At 39.0% G+C, this 24485-nt stretch overlaps 1 protein-coding gene across 2 annotated transcripts in view; it reads left to right on the forward strand.

Annotated features, from left to right (window-relative positions):
• ITPR2 (inositol 1,4,5-trisphosphate receptor type 2) overlaps window positions 1–24485 on the forward strand; it is a 588791-nt gene that overhangs the window by 225734 nt on the left and 338572 nt on the right. For both annotated transcript variants that reach the window (XM_061417573.1, XM_061417572.1), the window contains exons 22-26: window positions 5785–5978; window positions 10029–10158; window positions 12175–12232; window positions 14186–14351; window positions 15614–15787. In XM_061417573.1, coding sequence (XP_061273557.1) covers window positions 5785–5978; window positions 10029–10158; window positions 12175–12232; window positions 14186–14351; window positions 15614–15787 — 722 coding nt within the window. The remainder of the gene's footprint in view (window positions 1–5784; window positions 5979–10028; window positions 10159–12174; window positions 12233–14185; window positions 14352–15613; window positions 15788–24485) is intronic.

Consider the following 24485-nt stretch of genomic DNA (forward strand, 5'->3'; position numbering starts at 1 on the left):
ACTTCCAATGCAGGAGACAAGGGAGATGTGGGGTTCAATCTCTGGTTCGAGAAGAACCCCTGGAGCAAGAATGGCAATCCACTCCGGTATTCTTGCCTTGGAAATCCCATGGACTCAGGAGCCTGGTGGGCTACAGTTCATGTCATTTTTAATAATTCATTCGTTCATCCATCTTCTTTTATTTGTGCAGTAATCTAATAAGCATTGATTGAATGACTGTAGCATGTCAAGCACTGTACCTGGTGCCGGAGATAGAGTAGTAAACCAGGCAGAACCTCTGTCTTCATGGAGCTTATGTCCTTTTTTGGGGGGAGGGAAACAATAACCACGTACACAAGTATAAAATATGATGTGAGACAGTGATAATGCCTTGACTGAAATGTAAGGCAGCATCCAGAATGATGGCAATTCTTCTTTAAAAGTGTGATCAGAAGAGGTCTGAAGAGGTGACCTTGCACCAGAAATCAGAAAGGATTTTGAGGGAGAGAGCCAAGTGACCATCTGGGGACCTCCACGCAGAGGAATACCAAGTTCTCTCCAGTTCCAGCACATGGATTAAAACCTCGTGTGATTGGCAGAAGAATGGGTGAAGCAGATGTGGTATATAGGATGCATATACACAAAGGAATGCTACTCAGCCATAAAAATAGTGAAATAATGCCATTTGCATCAGAGAGTCCACGGGATTGCAGAGTCAGACATGGCTGAGTGACTGAACAACAACAATGCCATTTGCATCAATACGGATGGACCTAGAGATTATCATACTAAGTGAAGTAAGTCAGAAAGAGAAAGGCAAATACCATATGATAGCACTTCTAAAATCGGACACAAATGAGCTTATCTACAATCATCTATGAGAAAATAGACTCACATAGAGAACAGACTTGTGATTGCCAAGGAGAAGAGGGGATAAGGAAGGGATGGAATTAGTAGATACAAACCATTATTTATAAAATGGATAAACAACAAGGTCCTACTGTACAGCACTGGGAACTATATTTAATATCCTGTAATAAATGATAAATGGAAAAGAATATGAAAAAATATATTTATGTATAACTGAATCACTTTGCTGTACTCTGGAAACTAATACAACATTGTAAGTTTCAACTATAATAAAATTTAAAACTATCATTGAGCAATTAAAAAAAAACAACCTATGTGGACTGTATATGTAGCTCTTATTCTTATCTGACTTTGAACTGGGAGTGCTGGTTACTTGTCTATTGGGATGCTAAATCTTAATCTTTTTTTAATTTAGATTGATACCATGTTCCCTGTTACTCTGATTATACCACTATCTTAACTAAGGTTTTGACCTTGTGTTAGTGCTTTCTTTGTGCGTGTGTGCATACAGAAAAGTCCCTTTAGAACCCAGCCCCTAACCACTGGGAGGAAGCACTGCTCCAGGGAATGGTCAAAATAGAAAACTGCTCTAGTTCTAGAGAGTGTAGGCGTTTTCCAGCAAGAGGAGGTTTATAAGGAGCTGCTAAGCAGGGAGGGCAAGTAGGAAGATGTCTGAAACATGTCTTTATGGTTTAACATCATTCTGTTTCAAATGAATTATGAAAACAGCAGATATATTTTTCCAAGTCCAACTATAAAAATATGTTTCAGGGAAATAAGAATGGTTTTGGTGTTATCCGTTTTTTGGCTTCCATTACTCTAAAGCATCGAGAGTTGCCTTTGGTAGGCACAAAACAAGAAAATTGCTGTGAGCAGTTATTCACAGAACTCTTATCAGCTATATCTATTTCTCTTATAAATGCTTAGAGGATTTCAGAAATGTCTATCTGAAATCTGAACAACTAGAAAACCCAGATGATCAATTTCATGTGTTCCTAGGTGAGAAGTATTTCTTTTTTAAAAAATATTTATATGTTCGTTTGACTATGTCAAGTCTTAGCTGTGGCATGTGGACTCTTCCTTGCGTCACGTGGCATCTTTTGTTGAGGTGCGGGACTCTCTAGTTGTAGCGTGTGGGCTCAGTAGTTGTGACACTGGAGCTTGGTTGTTCCACAGCATGTGAGACCTTAGTTCCCCAACTAGGGATCCAACCTGCATCACCTATATTGCAAGGTGGACTCTTAACCACGGGACCACCAGGGAAGTCCCCAGAGAAAAGTATTTCTAACAGAAAGAGATAGCAGGTCAAGAACGACTTTAAATAAAACACCAGAGGACTACCGTAAATTTCAATCAAGTAAGATTCTACTAAATCCCTTACACTCTCTGTAAATCCACAAAAATGTTAAAGATTGTTGAATCCCATAGTGTGGCCAGTAATAAAATGACTTTGGAATGAGGAAAAATTCAGTTATGGTCAGCACAGTTTTAGTGTTATCTCTGGAACTGGTCATGGAAACTTGACTCATGAAAACCATCAAAGAAACAAAGCAATGAACTCTCAACCCGTTTCCAGTCACCATTTCTTGTATGCATTTACTGTACTTGTCTTGCTTTGGGGGGTTTTCTCTTGAGGGGATTAGGATTAGCATGCATGCTAAATTGCTTCAGTCATGTCCGACTCTGTGCAACCCTATGCATTTGTAGCCTGCCAGGCTCCTCTGTCCATAGGATTCTCAAGGCAAGAATACTGGAGTGGATTGCCATGCCCTCCTCCAGGGGATCTTCCCCACCCAGGGATCAGACCTGCGTCTCTATGTCTCCTGCATTGGCTGGCAGGCAAGTTCTTTACCACTAGCACCACCTGGGAAGCTCCAAAATACCTATACAATCATATAAGGAAAGAACCTGTAAAGTCTGTCTGCTTTTGTTTCTGAGAAATTCCTTCCTTTGTAGTTTTACGTAACAAAGGTGACTCCCTTTTTCAAACCATCTCAATACACTTTGTACATAAATCAAAATTCTAGCTTCTGGGTTAATGTAAAGGATATCGAAAACCTGAATTTATCCAGAGGATTTAGATTATAATATAGTAGCCTTTTCACTGAAAACTTTTCAGTAGTATTAACTAATCATGGTTGAGAAGAGACATCCTAAGATTTCTTCTTTTGCATTGTTGAAGACTAATCACCTCTGGCTTCTCTGGTAGCTCAGCTGGTAAAGAATCCACCTTTAATGCAGGAGACCCCACTTTGATTCCTGGGTTGGGAGGATCCCCTGGAGAAGGGATAGGCTACCCACTCCAGTATTCTTGGGTATCTCTGCTGGCTTAGATGGGAAAGAATCGGCTGGCAATGTTGGAGACCTGGGTTCGAACCCTGGATTGGGAAGATCGCCTGGAGAAGGGGATCTGTAATTATCAGGATCAGAGAGTTGGACACGACTGAGTGATTTTCACTTTCAATCACCTCTGAGTTATCTCAACAGTCTTAGAATTAAAAAAAGTTTTTTGTGGAAAAAATGGAGCCTTGCTTCTCTGTGATTTATGTGGTGTTTGATTTATGTTTTCCAAGCTGTAGTAGTTCATAATTGAAGCACTTCTCTTCACCACCCAAAAACTCTGGAAGACATAGCATCTTTTAATTTGCAAACTCAGCATTGGCCATACACAGAGATGTTAGGAGAGTTTTGTGGCCACCAAGTGCCACAGGCATCTAATGATGTGTTGCCACTGGGATGAGCCTTCCCATTTCATTGACAACATGTTTTATCTATTATGACAGACCTGGCTACTAGATTTTAATTGCTTGATGACAAGATCTATATTTGGGGGGGCGGTAAGAATTGTCTGGGCAAATGTTTTGTGTTTAACAGTCGTCTGGATTAAATGGTTATTTTCCTTGAAATTCTAAATAAGGTGCAGACAATGTGGGTGCCTAGGATTTTTGTGTGAATCAAGGGTAAGAATAACGGAAGAGCCTGTTCTGTGTTGGTGGTAAGCAAGCATTATTTGGAGGCTACTACATATACATACTGGAATCGAGCCTCGGATAAATGTACTGGTTGAACATTGATGATCCGAAACTGTTGCCAGCAACCAGATCACATGCCTGCAGTTGGTGGGGAGATGTAGGAATGCTCAGTTGTTAGGATTATTTGGGAACCACAGACAATGAAGCATTCTGCCTCGAGGTTTTTCTGATAGAAAATGAGGCTGTCTCGAATCCTTTGTCTCAAGCTTGTCCAAACTTGAAAATTATCTTTCATATATTTTTTCTTATCCCTGTTTTTGGATTTATGCTAGCAGCAGTGTAATAAAAGGTCCTAGACTCTCAGAATGAAAACCCTAATTAATTTCTGCCTGGAAGATGCCACTCTAGATAAAAATATTCCTTCACTGCATTCTCAAAAATGTATTATTTCAGTACCACCCTCTTTTATGTATACTGATTTAATCTGTGGATAAGATAATGAATTTTAAAAGGCATTTCACCTTTCACAGTGTGCAAATAATATCAGTTACCACTGGCTTGATGTTAATTGTGGTCTGTGCACAGGACCATGAAGATTCTCTTGAGTCATCCTTTAAATATTTTCCCTTTCTTTATTTGTTTGCCTTTCAATCCTGTAGGTATTCCCACAGTTTAGGGTCTTTGCTTGGAGCTGAGGGTTTAATCTCATCCCATCTTATTTCCATTTCCCTTTCTCTTGGTTTATACCCTGAGACACTTGGGGAAAGGAAAATTCTTTGCCAGATTCTTGGGTCTTTGCTTGAGGCAAAGCTCCATGAACACCCACGAAGCAAAGACCACTGTTCAGAAAAGAAATTAGAGAGTTGTTCTTTCAAATTCTCATTTCTTGTTGTAGGGATTTAGAAGTGAGAAATAGCAGAGGAGAGGGTAAATCATAGCAGTGACAGGAGGCTCCTTTGGTACAGCTGCTTGTGGTCAGTGTGAGGAATGAATGTGTGGGCAGTTTTGTTTGTGCTTCGTGCTCAGTCGTGTCTGACTCTTTTGCGACTCCATGGACTGCAGCCTGCTGGGCTCCTCTGTCTGTGGGATTCTCCAGGCAAGAAGACTGGAGTGAGTTGCCATTCCCTTCTGCAGGGGATCTTCCCAACCGAGGGACTGAACCCACATCTCCTTCGTTAACAGGCAGATTCTTTCCCACTGAGCCACCAGTGAAGCCTGTGGGCAGTTTTATTGGGAGGACAAATTAAATGAGGAGCCAAACTCAAGATGCAGGAGAGGCAGGATGCCTCATTGAAAATGACGATTAGTAATTTGTTTCTGTAATTATCTCAAACGCAATTGCTTTTTGTGGATTTTGAATTATGATTTTTAAATTCAAATTGATGAAGAAATGGGTAAAATTTGCTTCTTCTCTAGAAAAGAGTTTTTCTTAAAATGAAGCTGTAAAAATCCTCCTCCCAAGCTTTTTTCTCAAGCATTATGAAAGCCAAGCTAAAAAGTCCTAGGCTTAAAGGTAGGATTAGGACAGTAGTCACCATTTAAGTGTTTTCCTGTAGTCTTTGTATCCTCACTTGCAATGTACTTTATGGTAGAGATTGAAAACCTTTCCTCCTCGTGACTGTAAGAGTTAGTGCCTCTTGGTGTGATGGATGGTAGGACTTCCTATGCTCCAGAAGGACCTGCTTTGGATATTGTTAGAGCTAGCAACAACTCACCTGCCGTGTGTCATTTGAAAGCATTTTCTGAGAAAAGTAAACTTGTATTTCTAAAATCTGTCATTCTGAAATGTGCCTGCACTATTTTAACTTGATCTGCAAGGAAAGATCCGGAGCAGGGCTGATGCTCTTCTTTCTCATCCTTAGTGCTCTCCCTGCCACATTTTCAGTCTGGTTGCAGCCAACGGCTATAACAGCTGTCTCCCAACGTGGCATGTGTGTTGACCTGTGGGCTTTTCTTGTGCCAGGAAACAATGTCATGAGAACCATCCATGGGGTGGGAGAGATGATGACCCAGATGGTGCTCAGCAGAGGCTCTATCTTCCCCATGAGTGTGCCTGACATTCAGCCCAGCCTGCACCCCAGCAAGCAGGGGAGCCCCACTGACCACGAGGACGTCACCGTCATGGACACCAAGCTGAAGATCATTGAGATTTTACAGGTGAGGGCCTACTGGGAGGGAAGCAATAGGCACCTACCTGTGCCTGTGGGCTTAATGTCTTAACTTTTTGTTCCAGATCACTGTGTAAATAGTCTGAAATACTGTTGTTCTAATTTTGTTTCATTTAAGATAATGATAAGCCTGGTAAGAAATCTCACACTGACACTATTTAACATATTCATTACACGTGTGCATGCACATTAACTAGTTTAACGATGATACCTAACAAATGTGGAGTGCTTTGCGGTTGGCATAACTTCTTTCATATATATTTTGTCATTTAACATTGACCTTGATTTAATTTTACCTTAATTTAAGAAGGGTTTCAGAGTAGGTGAAGTTAAGATTGAATTCTAACTCTTTTTTTAATTTTAATTGAATTGGACATTTGATTCTATGTATACAGATTTATCGTAGTAAGAGACTTTTTATTTTTATTAACTTAAAAGCTAATTACTGTTTTTAGCATTTTATGTAAGTGACTGTCCTGATGTTTTTGTTTCCAAAAGGCTAGGAATAATAAATGTAAATATGTTTATTTATCTATGTACTTATTTTTAATTTTGGCTGTGTGGGCTCTTAGTTGCTGTGTGTGGGCTTTCTCTAGTTGCAGTGAGTAGCGGTTCCTCTCCATTGCTGTTCTTGGGCTTTGGTGGTTATGGTGCATGGGCTAAGTTGCCCCACAGCATGTGGAATCTTCCCGGACCAGAGATTGAACCCGCCGTGTCCCCTGCATTGGCAGAAGGATCCTTAACCACTAGACCACCAGGGAAGATCAATAATATATACATTTAAAAACTAACCTAGTCTAATACCTATGTCTATGAAGTTAAAGGAATAAACTGCTATTTTGTGACCAGTGGTTTAGTATGGGATAGTAAATAAAATCTCATTACTATAGCTATGGATTCTTAGCACTTTTTTTTAAGTTTGGAAAGTAGTTTTATGATACTTTAATTATAGTGTTTATTCCATATTTGAAAATTGGAGCCTGGAGTTTTTGAGGATCTATTAAAGTTCTGGTTACAATTTACTAAGTCTTTCATCCTAATTTAATGTAGACTAGCTACCAGAAGTGGGTTAGTTGTCCTGGAAGGATCTGTACATTTTTATTTAAAGTAATTAGATTTATAATCATAAAATGTTTCACAGTTCCTCCATGAATTCCAAAGGCTAAGTCCTGAGAAATTATTGGCAGGCATCCCAACCCCGTGTTCACTACCCTGAGAAATCACTCAGTTGTCCTGTTCTTAACCCAGGGAAGGTGTTGATCACCTGACCTGTGGGCCTAAAGGGCTCCCAGCTTAGTGTCATCCTCCTCATGGGACAGACTCTGAAATACATGTCCTGATTTTAGCCCAATAACAGTTACAGATATTCTGCATTTACAAAACAGTCCATTATAGCTAAAAAATGATGATATGGCGGAACCATGGCAGGGCAGAGCAGGACTGGCTTACTTTTGCTGCTGCTTTTGGGTTCTTCATGTATTTCTGGTTGAACCTCTGTTCTTGCTCCAGTTTTTGTGTGTCTGTGTCTGACTCTGATTCCCTGTCTGTGTTCCCCTGTGCTCCTCTTGAATGTTTCTTTTTTAGAATGTCTCTTCAAGAATTTCTTTGTAGCCACGTTCCTTAAGCAAGTCTCCTGCTTTCTTGCCAGCTCCTCTTCCTCTCCAGCCCTTCCTTTCTTTTCCCATCATTTTGTGTATTTTCTTTTCGTCTTTATGTTTCTCGCTCATTCTCTCCCTCTGTCTGTCTTCAGCCCTTTGTTAACTCTTTCTCTGCCTTTCTTTTTGTTCTTCCCTTTCCCCCTCCCCTTCTACCTTCGATTATTTTTCACAATTAACTATATTAGAGATGAAAGTTTGAATTTTGGCTCTATTTATAAAATGTAATTCCTTGAATATTAATCATCAACTAAAAGCCAATGAGTGTTTCATTAATTTATGTTTTCATTCTTTGTTCTTTACATGAAAGTGAAGTGTTAGTCGCCTAGTTGTGTTTGACTCTTTGTGACCCCATGGACTGTACCTGCCAGGCTCCTCTGTCCATGGGATATTCCAGTCAAGAATCCTGGGTTAGCTTTCTATTTCCTTCTTCAGGGGATCTTCCCAACCCAGGGATCAAACTCAGGCAGGCAGATTCTTAAGCGTCTGAGCCACCAGAGAAATGAATTTGCTTAAAAAACCAACTCTTCATTTTATGCATCTGCAGTCTAGCTTCTGCTCCTGTCATTCTGCTCACCAAACCCACTGGTCCTTTCTCAGCCCTCTTTTCCCACAATCTGTCTCCAGCTTTGAAAATCCCCTTAGTAACTGGAATCAGTTCAACAAATAGCTGTAGTGGTGCTCAGTGCATGCTAATAAGAGTTTCTTTGGTGTTTGCTTTTCTCTCTGGATTATATGCTGTTCAGAGGCAGGTTTTATACCCTTGGCACCTTTTCCGCACTCTTGGTACCTGCCTCAGTATCTGGCTCAACAAGTTTGTGGAACTTGACTGAACATAGCTGACACGGAGCATGGCTGTGACCCAGGAGGAACATAAGGGTCTAACAGAAGAGGAATAGGGAGAAGGAAGAGAGAGAGGCATTCAACTTTGGACCCGTAGCTGTAAATAATGTGTTGGGTGAGCAGAAAGGAGAAAAATTGATTTGGACTGGGGAACCAGGGAAAGCTTCATTTCAAAAGGGATTCAAACCTTGGAGGATATCTCAAAAGCTAATAATTATGGGGTAGAGGAGAAGAATATTCCAGGTAAAGTGAACAATGGAAATAAATGTGAGGAGGCAAGAGAGACACTGCAGGCATTCCAGCCTGTGCTGTTGGGATGGAGAGAGAGGAAGGGGGCGGGAGGGTGGGAGGAGGGAGATGGGGGTCTGACACTGACTGTGGCATAGATAGTGAGAACTGGGTTTGGAGGGTACCACCAAACCCCAAGTTTTCTGAAACTTGCATGACCATTACTGTTTGCTGTCTCAATGAGCATCTCTTAAGAGAGTGTAGGGGACACAGATAATAATTGTACTGGGAGCAAAGGCTGTCCCAGGACTCTCCGAGGCAACCTGAGATGGCAGGCTGCCCTGTGCAAGTCTGCCTCTCTGTTGTTTCCCATCTCCACTCAGGTAGCAACATATACCTTTTCCTTCTTGATCTCCATTATATTTATATCACATGGGTAGCCCTCGATCATTTCCCAAGTATGTTAACAATGCTGTACCAGGGACTGACAGCCCTGTAGTTGAGACTCCATGCTTCTGCTGTGGGGGTGAGGGTTTGATTCCTGCTTGGGGAACTAAGATTCCACATGCTGTGCAGTGAAGCAAAAAGCAAGTAACAACAACAAACAGCACTATGGCAAAATATATTTAGTTTTTCCAATTCAATCACTCTTCTTGAGGACCCTGGGCTCCAGGCACTTGCATCCTTCTCAGTACTGAGCACAGATGGGAACCTTGTTGGTACTTAGTCTCTGTCAATATGTCCGTTAAAGAGAACAAGGACAGCAACACAGGGCCAAGGAGAGCCAGGCAGCAGTGAGGCATATCCCTGGTATACCGGATGCTGTTGCTTAAGCTGCCCCTCTGAAGCCTAGCTCCAGGACTCCTTTTGTTATAGTCAGAATCCACACTATTGTAGCTAAAATCTTGGCCTTTCTGTTGTGAACGAGGGTCTCAGCTCCAGCACTTTTCTTATGGAGCCGGTGGAAACTCTGCTCAGGGCTCAGGAAATTATGTCATCATAACGTCTTCATCCATGTCTACTGGATACCCCCACCTGGAATATTCCAAGAGTGATCGTGGGAAGTCAAGTTGTCTTCTTTTCAAAAGCTGTTGAGGGATTTTACTGACATTGGCTCCTGCAAATGCCTCACTGTGCTTAGTGTTATGCTGTTTATCATGTGTGTGATGGAAGTGTTGATTTTCCAGTAAAGTTTCGAAGTAGTTCATGTGACACGTTGATAGTTAGGTTGTTCTTGCTGTCCTGTAATGAAATGAATTTTTAAACACCATGCTGACAAAAGGAACTTATGTTGTTTTTAATGTTTCTTATAGTTTATCTTGAGTGTCAGACTAGATTATAGGATCTCCTATATGCTGTCAATATATAAGAAGGAATTCGGGGAGAACAACGGAAATGCCGAAATGTCCACCAATGGCTCTCCTGATACACTGCTGCCATCAGGTATTACCTTTGTGACAATATTTGCTCTCTGGATGATGGTTCCATGAGAACTTGAAAGTTCCTTTTGATGTTTTAAGACAAGAAGCATTTGTATGAGACAAAAATGTCTAAATAATCTCCACCAATGAAATGAAGGAGCTGAGACAGAAATTAAATAACTTGTCAAGAATGGCAGGGAGGATGTTTGCTGCTTCTGGTGCTCGGTCCTTTGAATGCAGTTTCTCTTGTTATCTTCACAACTCCACAAGTTTGAGTACTCTTTATTGTGCCAGTTTACTGGTAAGAAGACCGAGGTTAGAGCAGTTAAGTTACTTGCTTAAAGTTATGAAGTAGTGGAAAAGGGATTTTCTCTGAGCTCTCTCCAACTCGAGGTCTGAATCTTCTAAGAATTATGCTGTTTTGGTGAAAATCCAAGGGGATTTTTTTTTGGCTTGATCACAGAGCATGTGAAATGCCTCTATCAGGAAGAAAGGTATTTTGTAGGAATTACCCAACTCAAGAATAAAGATGTGGCATTCTCATAAAGGTCTGGATGTGGATGTTGGTTTTACCGTGTATGTATGTGTGTTGGTTCTTTATTATCTTGTACAGTTGTAAACTGGTACTGTTTTCCAGTTTTTCACATTTAAAGTGTGTAAGAATGAAGCTACTCTCTCTGTGAGTATAGGAGCATAATGACATAAGAGCATAAAAATTATTGTAAAAATATTGTGACTCTAGAATGTACCTTATGAAACCCAAGAAATATTAAGTCACCATTTTTTTTCTGGCTAGATCAGGCCAGCTGTGACAAGCTGGAAACTGTATCATATTGAAGACGGAATCTTTATCACTGACTATTTAGCCAGTTCACAGAACTCTTTTGCTGGGGTAGGATGTATATACAGATATGAAAATTCTTGGGAACTACAACCACTGTGATAACATCAGGGAGCCTCTTCTTTGTGCATCAGTCAGTTTGATAGGAAAGTCAGAGTAGTTAACATGGGTGCTAAGCCAAACGTCCTGCTCCCTGACTCATCGGTACCGTCCAAAGGCGGTGTGCTCTACAGATGGAGTTCAGCTCTCCTGAGCTAGAAGTCTCCCTGGCACATTTACAGCTGTGTTGTTTTTATGCTTCCCAGAAGTGTAGAACCCCAAGGGGCTAGTTCCAGGAATGAGGAGGCAGAACCAGAAAGTCTTGCTGGCGTCTGCATTGACACTAGCATAACAATTATTGGCTCTCAGAAGTCAGACTTCTGGAAAAAGGAGCTCTGTCAGTAAAAGTGTGGGAGAGGAAGTCTAGGGGCATCCCCAGAAAACCAGTCTTCTTTGATTTATCTGACCTTTTAAATTGGTTGTATTTGTATGAGGTAGCTTTCTGGGAATAATTTTTTCCCTTTTTATATCTTGCTCCTTTTTCTTTTCATGCTTTGGAGATGAGAAATAAATTGTGCACCTATCATAGACATCTTCAAAATGTTAGTGGTGGGAATGGGTGAGGAATCAAGACTGGTTCACATTGAAAAAAAAAAAAAAAAGCACTCTGTCCCACAAGAGGAAGGTATGGAATTGCAAAAGTAAGCTTAGGTTAAAAGATCATATTGTTTAGAACTACCATGTAATAACAAGGTTCCTTATAGGTATATTGTGATTCTTTAAAAAAATATTATCTTTCCATATCATTATCCATTTAAATTATATGTATGTATATAGGTACGAGTGTATGTAGTTTATATATATATATATATATATATACACACACACGTGCTTATATAGATGAAGAAACTTTGTAAATAGTTCTTTGTGATCTTTTCAATGTATCTTTGAGCATAATGATTTTAAAATGTAAACTTCAATTTAAAATATTGATGAATAAGAGACATTGTATTGTAACTTTTTAAAGTGTTAATTGACTTTTGGTGGCATAAAGAAATTAAGACAAAAATATTTTTAGGTATGCTACATTAATATAAATATTGGGATTCCTAATTATAAAAATATAAAGAATGGATTTTTTACCATTTATCTTTGCAGCTATTGTTCCTGATATAGATGAAATTGCAGCTCAGGCAGAAACTATGTTTGCTGGAAGGTATAGTAGCATTTATGTATCATTATTTTATTAATAAGATTTTACTTAGAATTTTACAATACTTTGTCATTCCCTATATCTATTTAATTTTATATCCTTTATGGTTGCCAACATAATTCCTGCCAGAAATGAAGCTGCGAATTTACTAGAGAAGAGAAAGCATATCTTTTCTTTAGGTCAGGTTAAAAAAAAAAAAAAAAAGACAGTCGAGATGAGATCAGTGTATTGAACTTTCCCCTGAATTCTTTGCTTTTCTTTCCTCAAATAATGACAGCACACGAATGCCCTTTAAGTCCCCTGGCAAAAATATCGCTGGATCTTGCAAAACACTGCTTCCCAAAATCTGAGAAATTTGAGGCAAGAAAGTAACTTCTTTCAATGTTATCATTAACTATATATGTGAGAACTAATGCTTATTATCTGCCAGTTGAAATATCCATATGATTGAAGAAAATGAAGTATCTCTGCCATGGCTACCCTCCTTTGCTGTCAGAAGCCCTGCTATTCATTGTTTTTAGGTGGTTTCTTTGGTTTCCCCAGAAATGAAACTAATAGTCAAAAGGAAAAGAAAAAAAACTGTACGATGTCTGAGCTGCAAATACTGAGTTTCTAGCATCCATTTTATTGCAGATTTGCTGTATGTACCTAACGGATTTCTGTACCTAGCCTTGTGTTGCATTTTCTTTGATTAGCAAGAGAGAGAACAAAGACTCAGGGAAGCCCAAAAAGGATTTTTATCTCTAGTGAACTTTTGGTTTAGGTTTGTTTTTATATTGTTTTGCCAGTTTCTGCTGTTGTTATTGTTACTGTGTTTTCCTATTCAAGTATTTCATTATTCCTGAGAAGAGGATAAACCAGTGTATGATTTTCGCCATAAAATAAACCAACTTTTCATCCGGGTAATCTAGCCCAGAGTCCGAATACCGGAGACTCGCGGAGTTGCCCTGGCTATGGCCTTGCCTGTGTGCGTGCGCATGCGCGTGCTGTGCCTCACTACCTCCCCGCCTGTCCTGAGGAGGTTTTGGGCCTTGTGGGGAAGTGGGGGGGGGGGGGGGGGTGGTAAATTGGCCCTTGCTGCTGCTGCTGCTGCTGCTGCTAAGTTGCTTCAGTCGTGTCTGACTCTGTGCGACCCCAGAGACGGCAGCCCACCAGGCTCCCCCATCCCTGGGATTCTCCAGGCAAGAACACTGGAGTGGGTTGCCATTTCCTTCTCCAATGCGTGAAAGTGAAAAGTGAAAGGGAAGTCGCTCAGTCGTGTCCGACTCCTAGCGACCCCACGGACTGCAGCCTACCAGGCTACTGCGTCCATGGGATCTATCCAACTGATATGCCTTCTCAATAAGCGCTTCTGGATTGATTCAGATTCTGTCTTTTGTCTGTGCCTAGATTACCAGATCATCCCAGTTTGCCTGCGGCTTTCCTAGTGCAATCGCTGAGCGTCCCCCATCTTAGGAATCTTCTCAGTCTTGGATAGACTGGGAATTTGGTCACCCCTCCTTTCATGGACAGTCACAAGCTTTTCTTTATGTTCCGTTTCCTCATTCGTTGTGCCTGCAAGCTAAGTCGCTTCAGTCGTGTCCGAATCTTTGTGACCCTATGGATTGTAGCCTTCCAGCCTCCTCTGTTTCTGGGGATTCTCCAGACAAGAATAATGGAGTGGGTTGCCATGCCCTTCTCCAGGGGATCTTCCCAACCCAGGAATCAAACCCACGTCTCTTATGTCTCCTGCATTGGCAGGTAGATTCTTTACTACTAGCGCCACCCTGGGAAGCCCCCTTATTAGTAACATGAGGCCAAAGAAAGTAAAAATGCCTTCCTTTGCAATTTCCAATTTTTTGTGGAGGGGTGATGGTGGAAATGGTGTAAGTCTGAGAATGTATACACAATATTAGCCACTTATGACTAGATTTTATGTAAATACAAGTCTTTTAGAATGATTTTTTGGTTTTACAGAAAGGAGAAAAATCCAGTTCAACTTGATGACGAAGGAGGCAGGACGTTTTTACGGGTTCTTATTCATCTGATCATGCATGACTACCCGCCTCTGCTATCAGGAGCCCTGCAGCTGCTGTTCAAGCACTTCAGCCAGAGAGCGGAAGTTTTACAGGCGTTTAAACAGGTGAGATTGAGTAGCCTTCAGTGCTTCCACCCACAGAGGCTCTGAAATGTTGTTTATAGCATCCAACCTGACTTAATGGTTGCAGAGTTAATGAGACTGCAGCTTTTCCTGGGGACACTTTCTATTTTTAAAGATAGATATGGCCTTATCTGCAGCTAAGACATGATCTATTTTAGAAGGTGATTTTTCAGTTAATATCTTTAATGTGGATGATAGGCACCAAGATTTAGGAAGGCACTGAGGGATAATAACATATTAGGAATTTTGTTGCCCCTGCTGTTATTCTGACCCTAAATTTTACTGAACAGTGTGGGTATTGCACCGAAATCAATGTTTTGTGATTGAAAAATATATGAATCCAAAAGAGAAGAATTGTGATGGAGCTAATCTTTTTCTTTGTCATCTTTGAATGATACCAATTTTGAGACCATGAATGAGGACTATCTCCAGGCTTATATATATTTCACTAATAGTTCCTTAATAGAGCATTGATCTTCATTAGGAAATTTTACAGGAATATGTTAAAATATGAAATAATTAAAAGTAATTATATAAGTAGATAAAACTATTCATATATTCTGGAGAAGGCAATGGCAACCCAGTCCAGTACTCTTGCCTGGAAAATCCCGTGGACAGAGGAGCCTGGTAGGCTGCAGTCCATGGGGTTGCAAAGAGTTGGGCACGACTGAGCAACTTCACTTTCACTTTGCACTTTCACGCATTGGTGAAGGAAATGGCAACCCACTCCAGTGTTCTTGCCTGGAGAATCCCGGGGACAGGGGAGCCTGGTGGGCTGCCGTCTATGGGGTCGCACAGAGTCGGACACGACTGAAGAGACTTAGCAGCAGTAGCATTCATATACTCACATAATATATACAAATTAAGCTTCAGACTGTATGGGTATTTTCTTCCACTTATTCTTATGTTTCTACCTGTTTCAAACAGGGGGTCTCAGAAGAATTAACTTTATCAGTAAAATTACAGTTGGGGTATCTTTTACTTTAAATTACTCTTTAACATTTTGAAAAGCATTGTTAGGGCTCACTTTTTTATACGTATAATTCCTTATAACATGCGAATATATTAAGTGGAATTTACAGATACTTTCAGGTAAATTTTCATGATCAATATACATGTAAAATATCCATAAATAGCCTAGAAATACTAAACTTCAACTGAAGGACACATATGTTGAAAGACTTGGGGTTCTTGACATAAATGAAATTCCGTAAGTAAATCGAGGATTGAAATTCTGTTTCCAGGTGCAGTTGCTGGTGTCTAATCAGGATGTAGATAACTACAAGCAGATCAAAGCAGATTTAGACCAGCTTCGACTTACTGTAGAGAAATCAGAGTTATGGGTTGAGAAGAGCAGCAGCTATGAGAATGGAGAAATGGGTGAAAATCAAGTAAAAGGTGGTGAAGAGCCAATTGAGGTTTGTTTTCAAGATCTAAATTGAAATCATCCGAACAATATCTTTTAAACCAGCATAAAATTTCCATTTGCCAAGTTGATAATCCACATAAACTTGTACTTTGGTTAATTCTTGTTATTTGTTCTCATTATATCATCTGCCTCCTTTTTCACTCTTTCTCCTTCCCACTCTCAGTCTTATAATCCAAGAATCAAGACAACAGGATGGAGTGAGGTGGAGAGAAAAGGAGTAGGTCGTAAGCCTAAACCTATGAAGAGAGGGGAATTTTCATTTTTAACATTCATGGTGGCTTTTTTATCGCCAACCTATAAATCATTAATTATTGAATATCCTTATAAATAAGTAAAAATACCCAAATGAAAGGACATTGCCAACATGAAAATCCCCCAAATTTGTTTGATCTGAAAAATGGTAAAATGGTGTTCATAAGTCTTTTGTTATATTGGTTTTAGTTTTCACTGGGCTAATTTCATTGCTGTTTCTGCATTTTGCTAAATGCTAAATAAACCATTAAAATTTTTTAAGCATTTTTTAGATCAGTGCCGACACCATAATTGATAATATATTGAGTTTCTTAAATACCTGTCCAGTGTTTTATTTAGTTATAATTTGGCTGTATTGAGTTTTAGTTTCAACATGTGAGATGTTCGATCTTAGTTTTGTCATGCAGAATCTTTAGTTGTGGCTGTTGACTCTTAGTTGTGGCATGTGGAATCTAGTTCTCTGACCATGATCCAAATGGTCAAAGCTGGATTCCCTGCTTTGAGAGTACCAGATTTTAGCCACTGGACCACAGGGAAGTCCCTATTTAGTTATTATTTTAATCTATAGGAATGTAAACTGTTTAGAGGGGTTTACCTGCTCCGACTTTTCTGTTTGTTGCAATACCCGAAGTATTTTGTAGTGTAGGGTGTTGAGTAGGAGGTAATTAGTGGGAATGGAAAATAATAAGATGCTGAAAAATTCCAAAGGGAAGTTCAGTGGTAGGTAACTACTTTCTACTTGTCTCAGGACTAATCGCCACTGATCTGCACAATATTTTTGACTTAATTCTTTAGAAACTTTTCTGTGATTTTATGATATAAGTTGGCTCAATGGTAAAGAATCTGGCTGCCAGTGCAGGAGACGCAGGAGACATGGGTTCAATTTGTGGGTCGGGAAGATCCCTTGGAGGTGGAAATGGCAACCCACTCCAGTATTGTTGCCTGGAGAATCCCCATGGACAGAGGAGCTTGGTGGGCAATAGTCTATGGCGTCGCAAAGAGTCAGACATGACTTAGCAACTAAGTACATACACGCATGTGATATAAGTTAGTGGCATGCAGAATTTCTACAGCCTTTTTGTTGTTGTTGAAATGGAGTTCTTCCATAGCATTTAAGATATAAGAGAAAATTCAACACTTATATAGTATTTGCTATATTACCAACTCTTACAGCAGAAACTGTCATGCAAGGTATATTTTTTTAAAATGTTACAGTAGACTTTGGAGATAGTTATAAAGATCACATTTCTGAATCAGCTGAATTAACTGAAATTCAGAAAACCCAAGGATTTTCTCACTATCAAGCAGCTCTATGTGATTTTTAACTCAGGTCTTTTTAATGATAAACTCCAGGCTCTTTAAAGTGTAAAATTGCACTTTCTGATACAATATTTAAAGTTATTAAGAGATGTATTATGCTTTCATGAAGTTAGAATACCTCTTCCTTTTACAAATACGTATTTTGTAAATATTCTAGAGGATAAATGTAATGTTTCTTTCCTTTTCAGAACTTTTCATTATTTTATTTTAATAGAGAACAACTCTAAACCTTAGGAAAAATGCATTATGCTTCTTTGTAAAAGTTTGCCCAGAAAATCACTTAAGAGTAGAAGTGAGATGTTCTGTGAGGGATGTCAGTCGCTAGTCTACAGTTTAAGTTCCCAGTCATGAGGAAAAGTGGAGAAAGAATCTGTCTTAAGTGTATATCCACAACATCCTCATAGTAGTTTAATAAAAGTTTGTGTTGATGTGAGAAAGATGAATAAGTCATCTGATGATAGTCATTTTATTAAAAATAAAATTGCATTACATATAGGCTATAAAACTTTTTCTAGGGACTTCAGATGAATATAAATCAATAAAGTTGAAATATATTATTTATTTGTTGAGGTTGGGATTTATCAGTTCAGCACATGTTAATAATTTTAGGTACTTAAAGCAGGAAGTGATTTAATACAAGGAATCAAATTTTAGGACAGTCTAGAGGAATACAGTTTTAGAGGCTGCCTTTGGACTATAGAGTTCAGGGTCAAACAATCAACCATGATTCAGAGGCCAAGAATCTGCATCAGCTGCTGTATAAATACTACAGCCACCAGCACTGACTTGTACCTTAGACACGTATGGACCCCTCAGATCTGTTGGGTTTTTCTTTTCACCCCGTACACCCTCAGGAAGATGGATGGGCCTTGAATGGACAGGGCATTCAGAAGATAGGTTTTGGTGTCAGACACCCTAGAATTTGCCACTCAGTATATGTGTGACTTTGGGCAACTGATTTGAATTCTTTCAGTTTTGTTTTCATTGTCCATTCAGTGAACTTAATAATGATACTTAGCTCATAGTGTTACCATGAAGATTAAATGAGTGAACTCTGTGCATATGGTGTGTCAGTTGATATGACTTCAGTGGGAGAATATAGACAATACGGTGACATTTTAGTTACCTACAAGTCAAGAAGTAAGTCTCCAGCTTTAGTTAATGTATTGTCTCAGTGCAATCATTATGGACCAGTGGCCTTACACTGAGACTGATCTTCCTCATGGTTGCATCAGGATATCCTCATCCTAGCATCACAACACCCCAAGAAAGAATGTCTGTGCTTGTCTGGGTCTCCTGCTCAACAGCAAGTAGACCTTTCCCAGGTGCCCCTCAGTAGATTCTATCTCATGTCTCCTTGGCTGAAGCAGGACCACATGTTTACCTCTAAACCAAGGGGCTGTGAGTTTAGACTAAATAAAAGATGCTCTACAGGCTACTAGAATACTCTCCCCTGAGTTATGTGGGGGAAGGATAAACAAAATCAGAATCTGCTTGTGGGGCTTCCCTGGTGTTCAGTGGCTATGACTCCATGCTATCAATGTGTGGGGCCTGAATTCAATCCCTGATCGGGCAACTAGGTCCCACATGTTGCAAGTAAGAGTTTACATGCTGCAGCTAAAGCCTGAATGCCTCAACTAAAGATCCTGCGTGCTGCAACTAACACCCGAGGCAACCAAATAAGTAAATAAATATTTTAAAAAATCTGCTGGCAAGGGAGAAGGAAGTAAGGATGTAGGTTAGCAACCAACAGTGTCTGCCAAAAATCTGTAGTCAGTGAATGCTTGTTATAATTATTGTTGGTTTTTATGTGTAGCATATTGTGCTGTTTGTTATGATCCATATGGAATTATGAAATCTTAAAGGATACTTGTAGAGTTATCAAGTCCATTTCCTATGTGGTATTTGTCTGTCTCTAAATAGCTCACCTAAGTGAGATATTTCTTAAAACAAACTTCTGTGATGGGAAATTCAATACCTCCTGAGGTAGAACAGTCTGTTGAAATTAGTGTATTGCTTGAGAAATAGAATATTACCAATAAAATGTCCCCATGGTCCATCCCTATATTCCAGAGGAAACCATTTTCATGAGTTTATGTTAATAATTTCCTTACTTATCATACTGGTTTTACTATGTGTATCTGTGTTTCTAAAACATTTAACAAATGAAAAGAATTTCATTTAGTTTTTTTTTTTTATTGGAGTCCAGTTGCTTTATAATGTGTTAGTTTCTACTGTACAGCACAATAAACCAGCTGTACCTGTACATACATTCCTTCCTTTCTGGGCTTCCTTCCTATGCATGTTACCACAGTGCATTAAGTAGAGTTCTTTGTGCTAGACAGTGTGTTCTCATTAGTTATCTGTTTTATACACAGTGTCAATAGTGTTCCTGTGTCAATCCCAGTCTCCCAATTCCTCCCATCTTCTTGCTTTCCCCCTTGGTGTTCTCTATGTCTGTGTCTCTATTTCTGCTTTTCAAATAGGATCATCTACACCATTTTTCCCTCTGATAGCTCAGATGGTAAAGAAACTGCTTGCAGTATAGGAGGCCAGAGTTCGATCCCTGGGTTGGGAAGATCCCCTAGAGAAGGAAATGGCAACCTACTCTAGTATTCTTGACTGGAGAATTCCATGGACAGAGGAGCCTGATGAGCTATGGTCCATGGGATCACAGAGTCGGACATGACTGAGCAACTAACACACACACACAAACATATGATTTTTTTTAGCTTCCACATATATATATATATTAATATACAATATTTATTTTTCTCTTTCTGACTTATTTCACTTTGTATGACACTCTCTAGGCCCATCCATGTCTCAACAGATGACCCAATTCATTCATTTTTATGACTGAGTAATATTTCATTGTATTAAACTCTTAGAGTAAAACTTAGGCAGAAGTTTTTTTTTTTCCCTCACCATAAATTTCAGCAAGATCTTTTTTGACCAGCCTCCTCGAGTAATGAAAATAAAAACCAAAATAAACAAATGGGACCTAATTAAACTTAAAAGCTTTTGCACAACAAAGGAGACCATAAACAAAATAAAAAGATAGTCATCAGAATGGGAGAAAATATTTGCAAATGAAGCAACTGACAGGAATAATCTCTAAAGTATATAAACAGTTCATGAAGCTCATTATCAAAGGAGGGTTCAGGATGGGGAACGCGGGTATACCTGTGGCAGATTCATTTCGATATTTGGCAAAACTAATACAATATTGTAAAGTTTAAAAATAAAATAAAATTAAAAAAAAAAAAACAACCCAATCAAAAAATGAGCAGAAGACCTAAATAATTATTTAGTCTGTTTTAGGTATGTTTTTGTTCTCTGTCTTTGTTGTTGTGTAGCAGTGACTTATTTTATTTTCTCTAATATACATTATTACATTTTATGCAGATGTTTATCTAATAAACTCTTGATGGACATTTTTATTCTTTACAGTTGTAGTGTGTTGAAAGGAAATTTGCTACCAAAAGGAGCTTTAAAAACTTTGAAATGTCACCTGATGCACATGTTTAAGAGACCCTTCAGGATATATATTTAGGTGTAAACATCTAGTATGATTACCAAATAATGTCGGTTGCTTTCCAAATGCCAAATGATACTCCTAGGGTATGTAAGAATTTTTGTAATTGCCCATCATGAAGACTACTGGTTTTCTCACTTTTTCATTTTTGATAATTGGATGTGTTTGGTATATTATCCCTGTATGATTTTCATTTTGCTGGGTTTTTATGAAGTTGAGCATGTTTTTATATGTTTATTGGACATTTCACTTCTTCCATTTTCAGTTTAGTTCAGTTCAGTCGCTCAGTCGTGTCTGACTCTTTGCGGCCCAATGAATCGCAGCACACCAGGCCTTCTTGTCCATCACCAACTCCCAGAGTTCACTCAGACTCAAGTCTATCGAGTCAGTGATCCCATCCAGCCATCTCATCCTCTGTCGTCCCCTTCTCCTCCTGCCCCCAATCCCTCCCAGCATCAGAGTCTTTTCCAATGAGTCAGCTCTTCGCATGAGGTGGCCAAAGTACTGGAGTTTCAGCTTTAGCATCATTCCTTCCAAAGAAATGCCAGGGCTGATCTCCTTCAGAATGGACTGGTTGGATCTCCTTGCAGTCCAAGGGACTCTCAAGAGTCTTCTCCAACACCACAGTTCAAAAGCATCAATTCTTCAGCGCTCAGCCTTCTTCACAGTCCAACTCTCACATTCTGTGTGGGCAGGTAGTTAGATCCTACCAATTCATGTGTACCTACTACTGAGTTAAAAAATATTTTTTATATCAAGTCATGGTGATGCTCTAAGTTTAAAATTGAGTATTGTCTTTTCATCTGTTATTTCTTCTTTACTTGTTTTAGTGGGTGTTGGTAAGATTTTCTGGTACAGTATTGAGCAGATGTGGTGATAATGGCATTTTTGTTTTGCTTCTGATTTTAAAGGGAATAATTTTAATATTTCACTATTGAACATGATGGTTATTATACTTTTTTGTAGATACCTTTTATCAATTGAGGAAATTCTCTCCTGTTTTTCATTTCACTTTTTACCATGAATAGTTATGATTTTAATTTAATGCAGTGTGTGCATCTATCAAGATGATGTTTTCTATAATTTTTATATGCTAATTTTAATAACATGAATCATCAATAGACTTCTATAGTAACCTTGTATTCTAGAATAAATATGTCTTCATGATATTTTATACAGTACTGCATCTAGCTTCCGAGGATTTTGTTTACCATTTTACATCTATGTTATCAGTGAGGTTGGTCTCTAATCTTGCTTTCTTGTACTGTTCCTGTCAGTTGTTGGTATCAAGGTTAGACTAGTTCCATAATGAAGTGAGTTATAGATTCTTACTCTTTCTTTGGGTAAGATTGGAATTGTCTCTTCTGTCAGTGTTTGATAGAACTTGTCTAAGTTTGCATGGGCCTTGGATTTAGTTTGGGTAGATTTTAACTAGTAATTAATATTGTAGAGATTATAAATTCATTAAACTTTTCTCTTGTGGGTCAACTTATATATTATTCTAGTTGTATACTTTAGTTTTCAAATTTATTCATCTTTCACTATCTTTAAAATTTCTGTTACATCTGTAGCTTCATACCCCCTTTTCATTCTCTTCTTTTTCCCTTTAGATTTCACTCTTTGGGTTGTACAATTCTATGAGTTTTGACAAATGTATGATATCAGGTACAATCTCACCAGAGCTGTACGTATTTTATTCATCTTTTTAAATGAATTTATTTTTGGCTTGTTAAGCTCCTGGGCTTGTTTGCTATTTCATTATATTTATCGTATTATACTCTAGCCTTTTATGTTGACATACTTTGCAGACTTAAAAAAAAATGGATGGTATAATTTCTAAGGAGCTGCATCCCACAGATTTTGACAAATGGTATTCCACAGGATGGGAAAAGGTCAGTTTTCATTACGATCTCCAAGAAGAACAATGCTAAAGAATGTTCAAATTACCATACAACTGCTCTTATTACACATGCTGGCAAGACTGTGCTCAAAATCCCTCAAGCTAGACTTCAGCAGTACATGAATAAAGAACTTCCAGATGTAGAAGCTGAGTTTAGAAAAGGCAGAGGAACCAGAGATCAAATTGCCAATATTTCACTGAATCATGGAGAAAGAAAGGGAGTTCCAGAAAAACATCTACTTCTGCTTCATTCAGTACGCTCAAGCCTTTGACTATGTGGATCACAATAAACTGCAGAAAATTCTTGAAGAGACGAGAGTACCCAACCACCTTACCTGTCTCCTGAGAAACTTGTTTGTGGGTCACAACTGGATGTGAAACAATGGACTGGTTCAAAACAGGGAAAGGAGTGCAACAAGGCTGTATATTGTCACCGTGCTTATTTGACTTACATGCAGAGGACATCATGAGAAATGGGTGTGTTGGATGAATCGCAAGCTGGAATCAAGATTACTAGGAGCAGTGTCAACAACCTCAGATATGCAGATGATACCACTCTAATGGCAGAAAGTGAAGGGGAACTAAAGAGCCTCTTGATGAGAGTGAAAGAAGAGAGTGAAATAACTGGCTTGATGCTCAACATTAAAAAAACCTTAAGATCATGGCATCTGGTCCCATCACTTCATGGCAAATAAAAGGGGGAAAAGTAGAAGCAGTGATAGATTTTATTTTCTTGGGCTCCAAAATCCCTATGGACAGTGACTGCAGCCATGAAATTAAAAGATGCTTGTTCCATGGAAGAAAAGCTATGACAAACCTAGACAGTGTTTTCCAAAGCAGAGACATCACTTTGCTGACAAAGGTCCATATAATCAAAGCTGTATTTTTGCCAGTAGTCCTGTACAGATGTGAGAGTTGGCAAATAAAGAAGGCTGAGCTCCAAGAAATTGATGCTTTTGAACTGTGGTGTTGGAAAAGACTCTTGAGAGTCCCTTGGACTGCAAGGAGATCTAACCAGTCAATCCTAAAGGAAATCAACCTTGAATATTCTTTGGAAGGACTGTTGCTGAAGCTGAAGTTCTAATACTTTGGCTGCCTGATGCAAAGAGCTGACTCACTGGAAATGACCCTGATGCTGGGAAAGATTGAAGGCAACAGGAGAAGGAAACAACAGAGGATGAGATGGTTAGGTAGTATGCACATGAATTTGAGCAAATTCTGGGAGATAGTGGAGGACAGAAGAGCCTGGTCTGCTCTAGTCCATGGGGTCACAAAGAGTGAACACGACTTAGTGACTGAATAGCAACAATTTTTATTATTGTTCAATATTAGATATTAAAATTTTTCATTATGATTTCTTCTTTGGCCCAGAATAGTTACTTAGAAATGAACTTTTAAATTTCCAAATACACTTGCAAAATTTAAACACTTCTTTGGCTGTTGAACCTTTAATTAACCCACAACAAGAGAATGTGGTTATGATGATACCAGTTCCAAGATTTGTTGGGACTGCTTTATGGTCTATTATATCTTCAGGTTTTAGAACTATCTTCTCATGCTCGAATAGAATGTGAATGGGTACAGGATTCCTTATATGTGACTAGCAAATAGAGCTTATTGTATTTAAATCATCCATCTACTCACTAATAATTTTGTTTTCTCTCTTTTTTCATGGTC

Source organism: Bos javanicus, chromosome 5 (genome assembly GCF_032452875.1).
Source record: "Bos javanicus breed banteng chromosome 5, ARS-OSU_banteng_1.0, whole genome shotgun sequence".
Classification (NCBI taxonomy): Eukaryota; Metazoa; Chordata; class Mammalia; order Artiodactyla; family Bovidae; genus Bos; species Bos javanicus.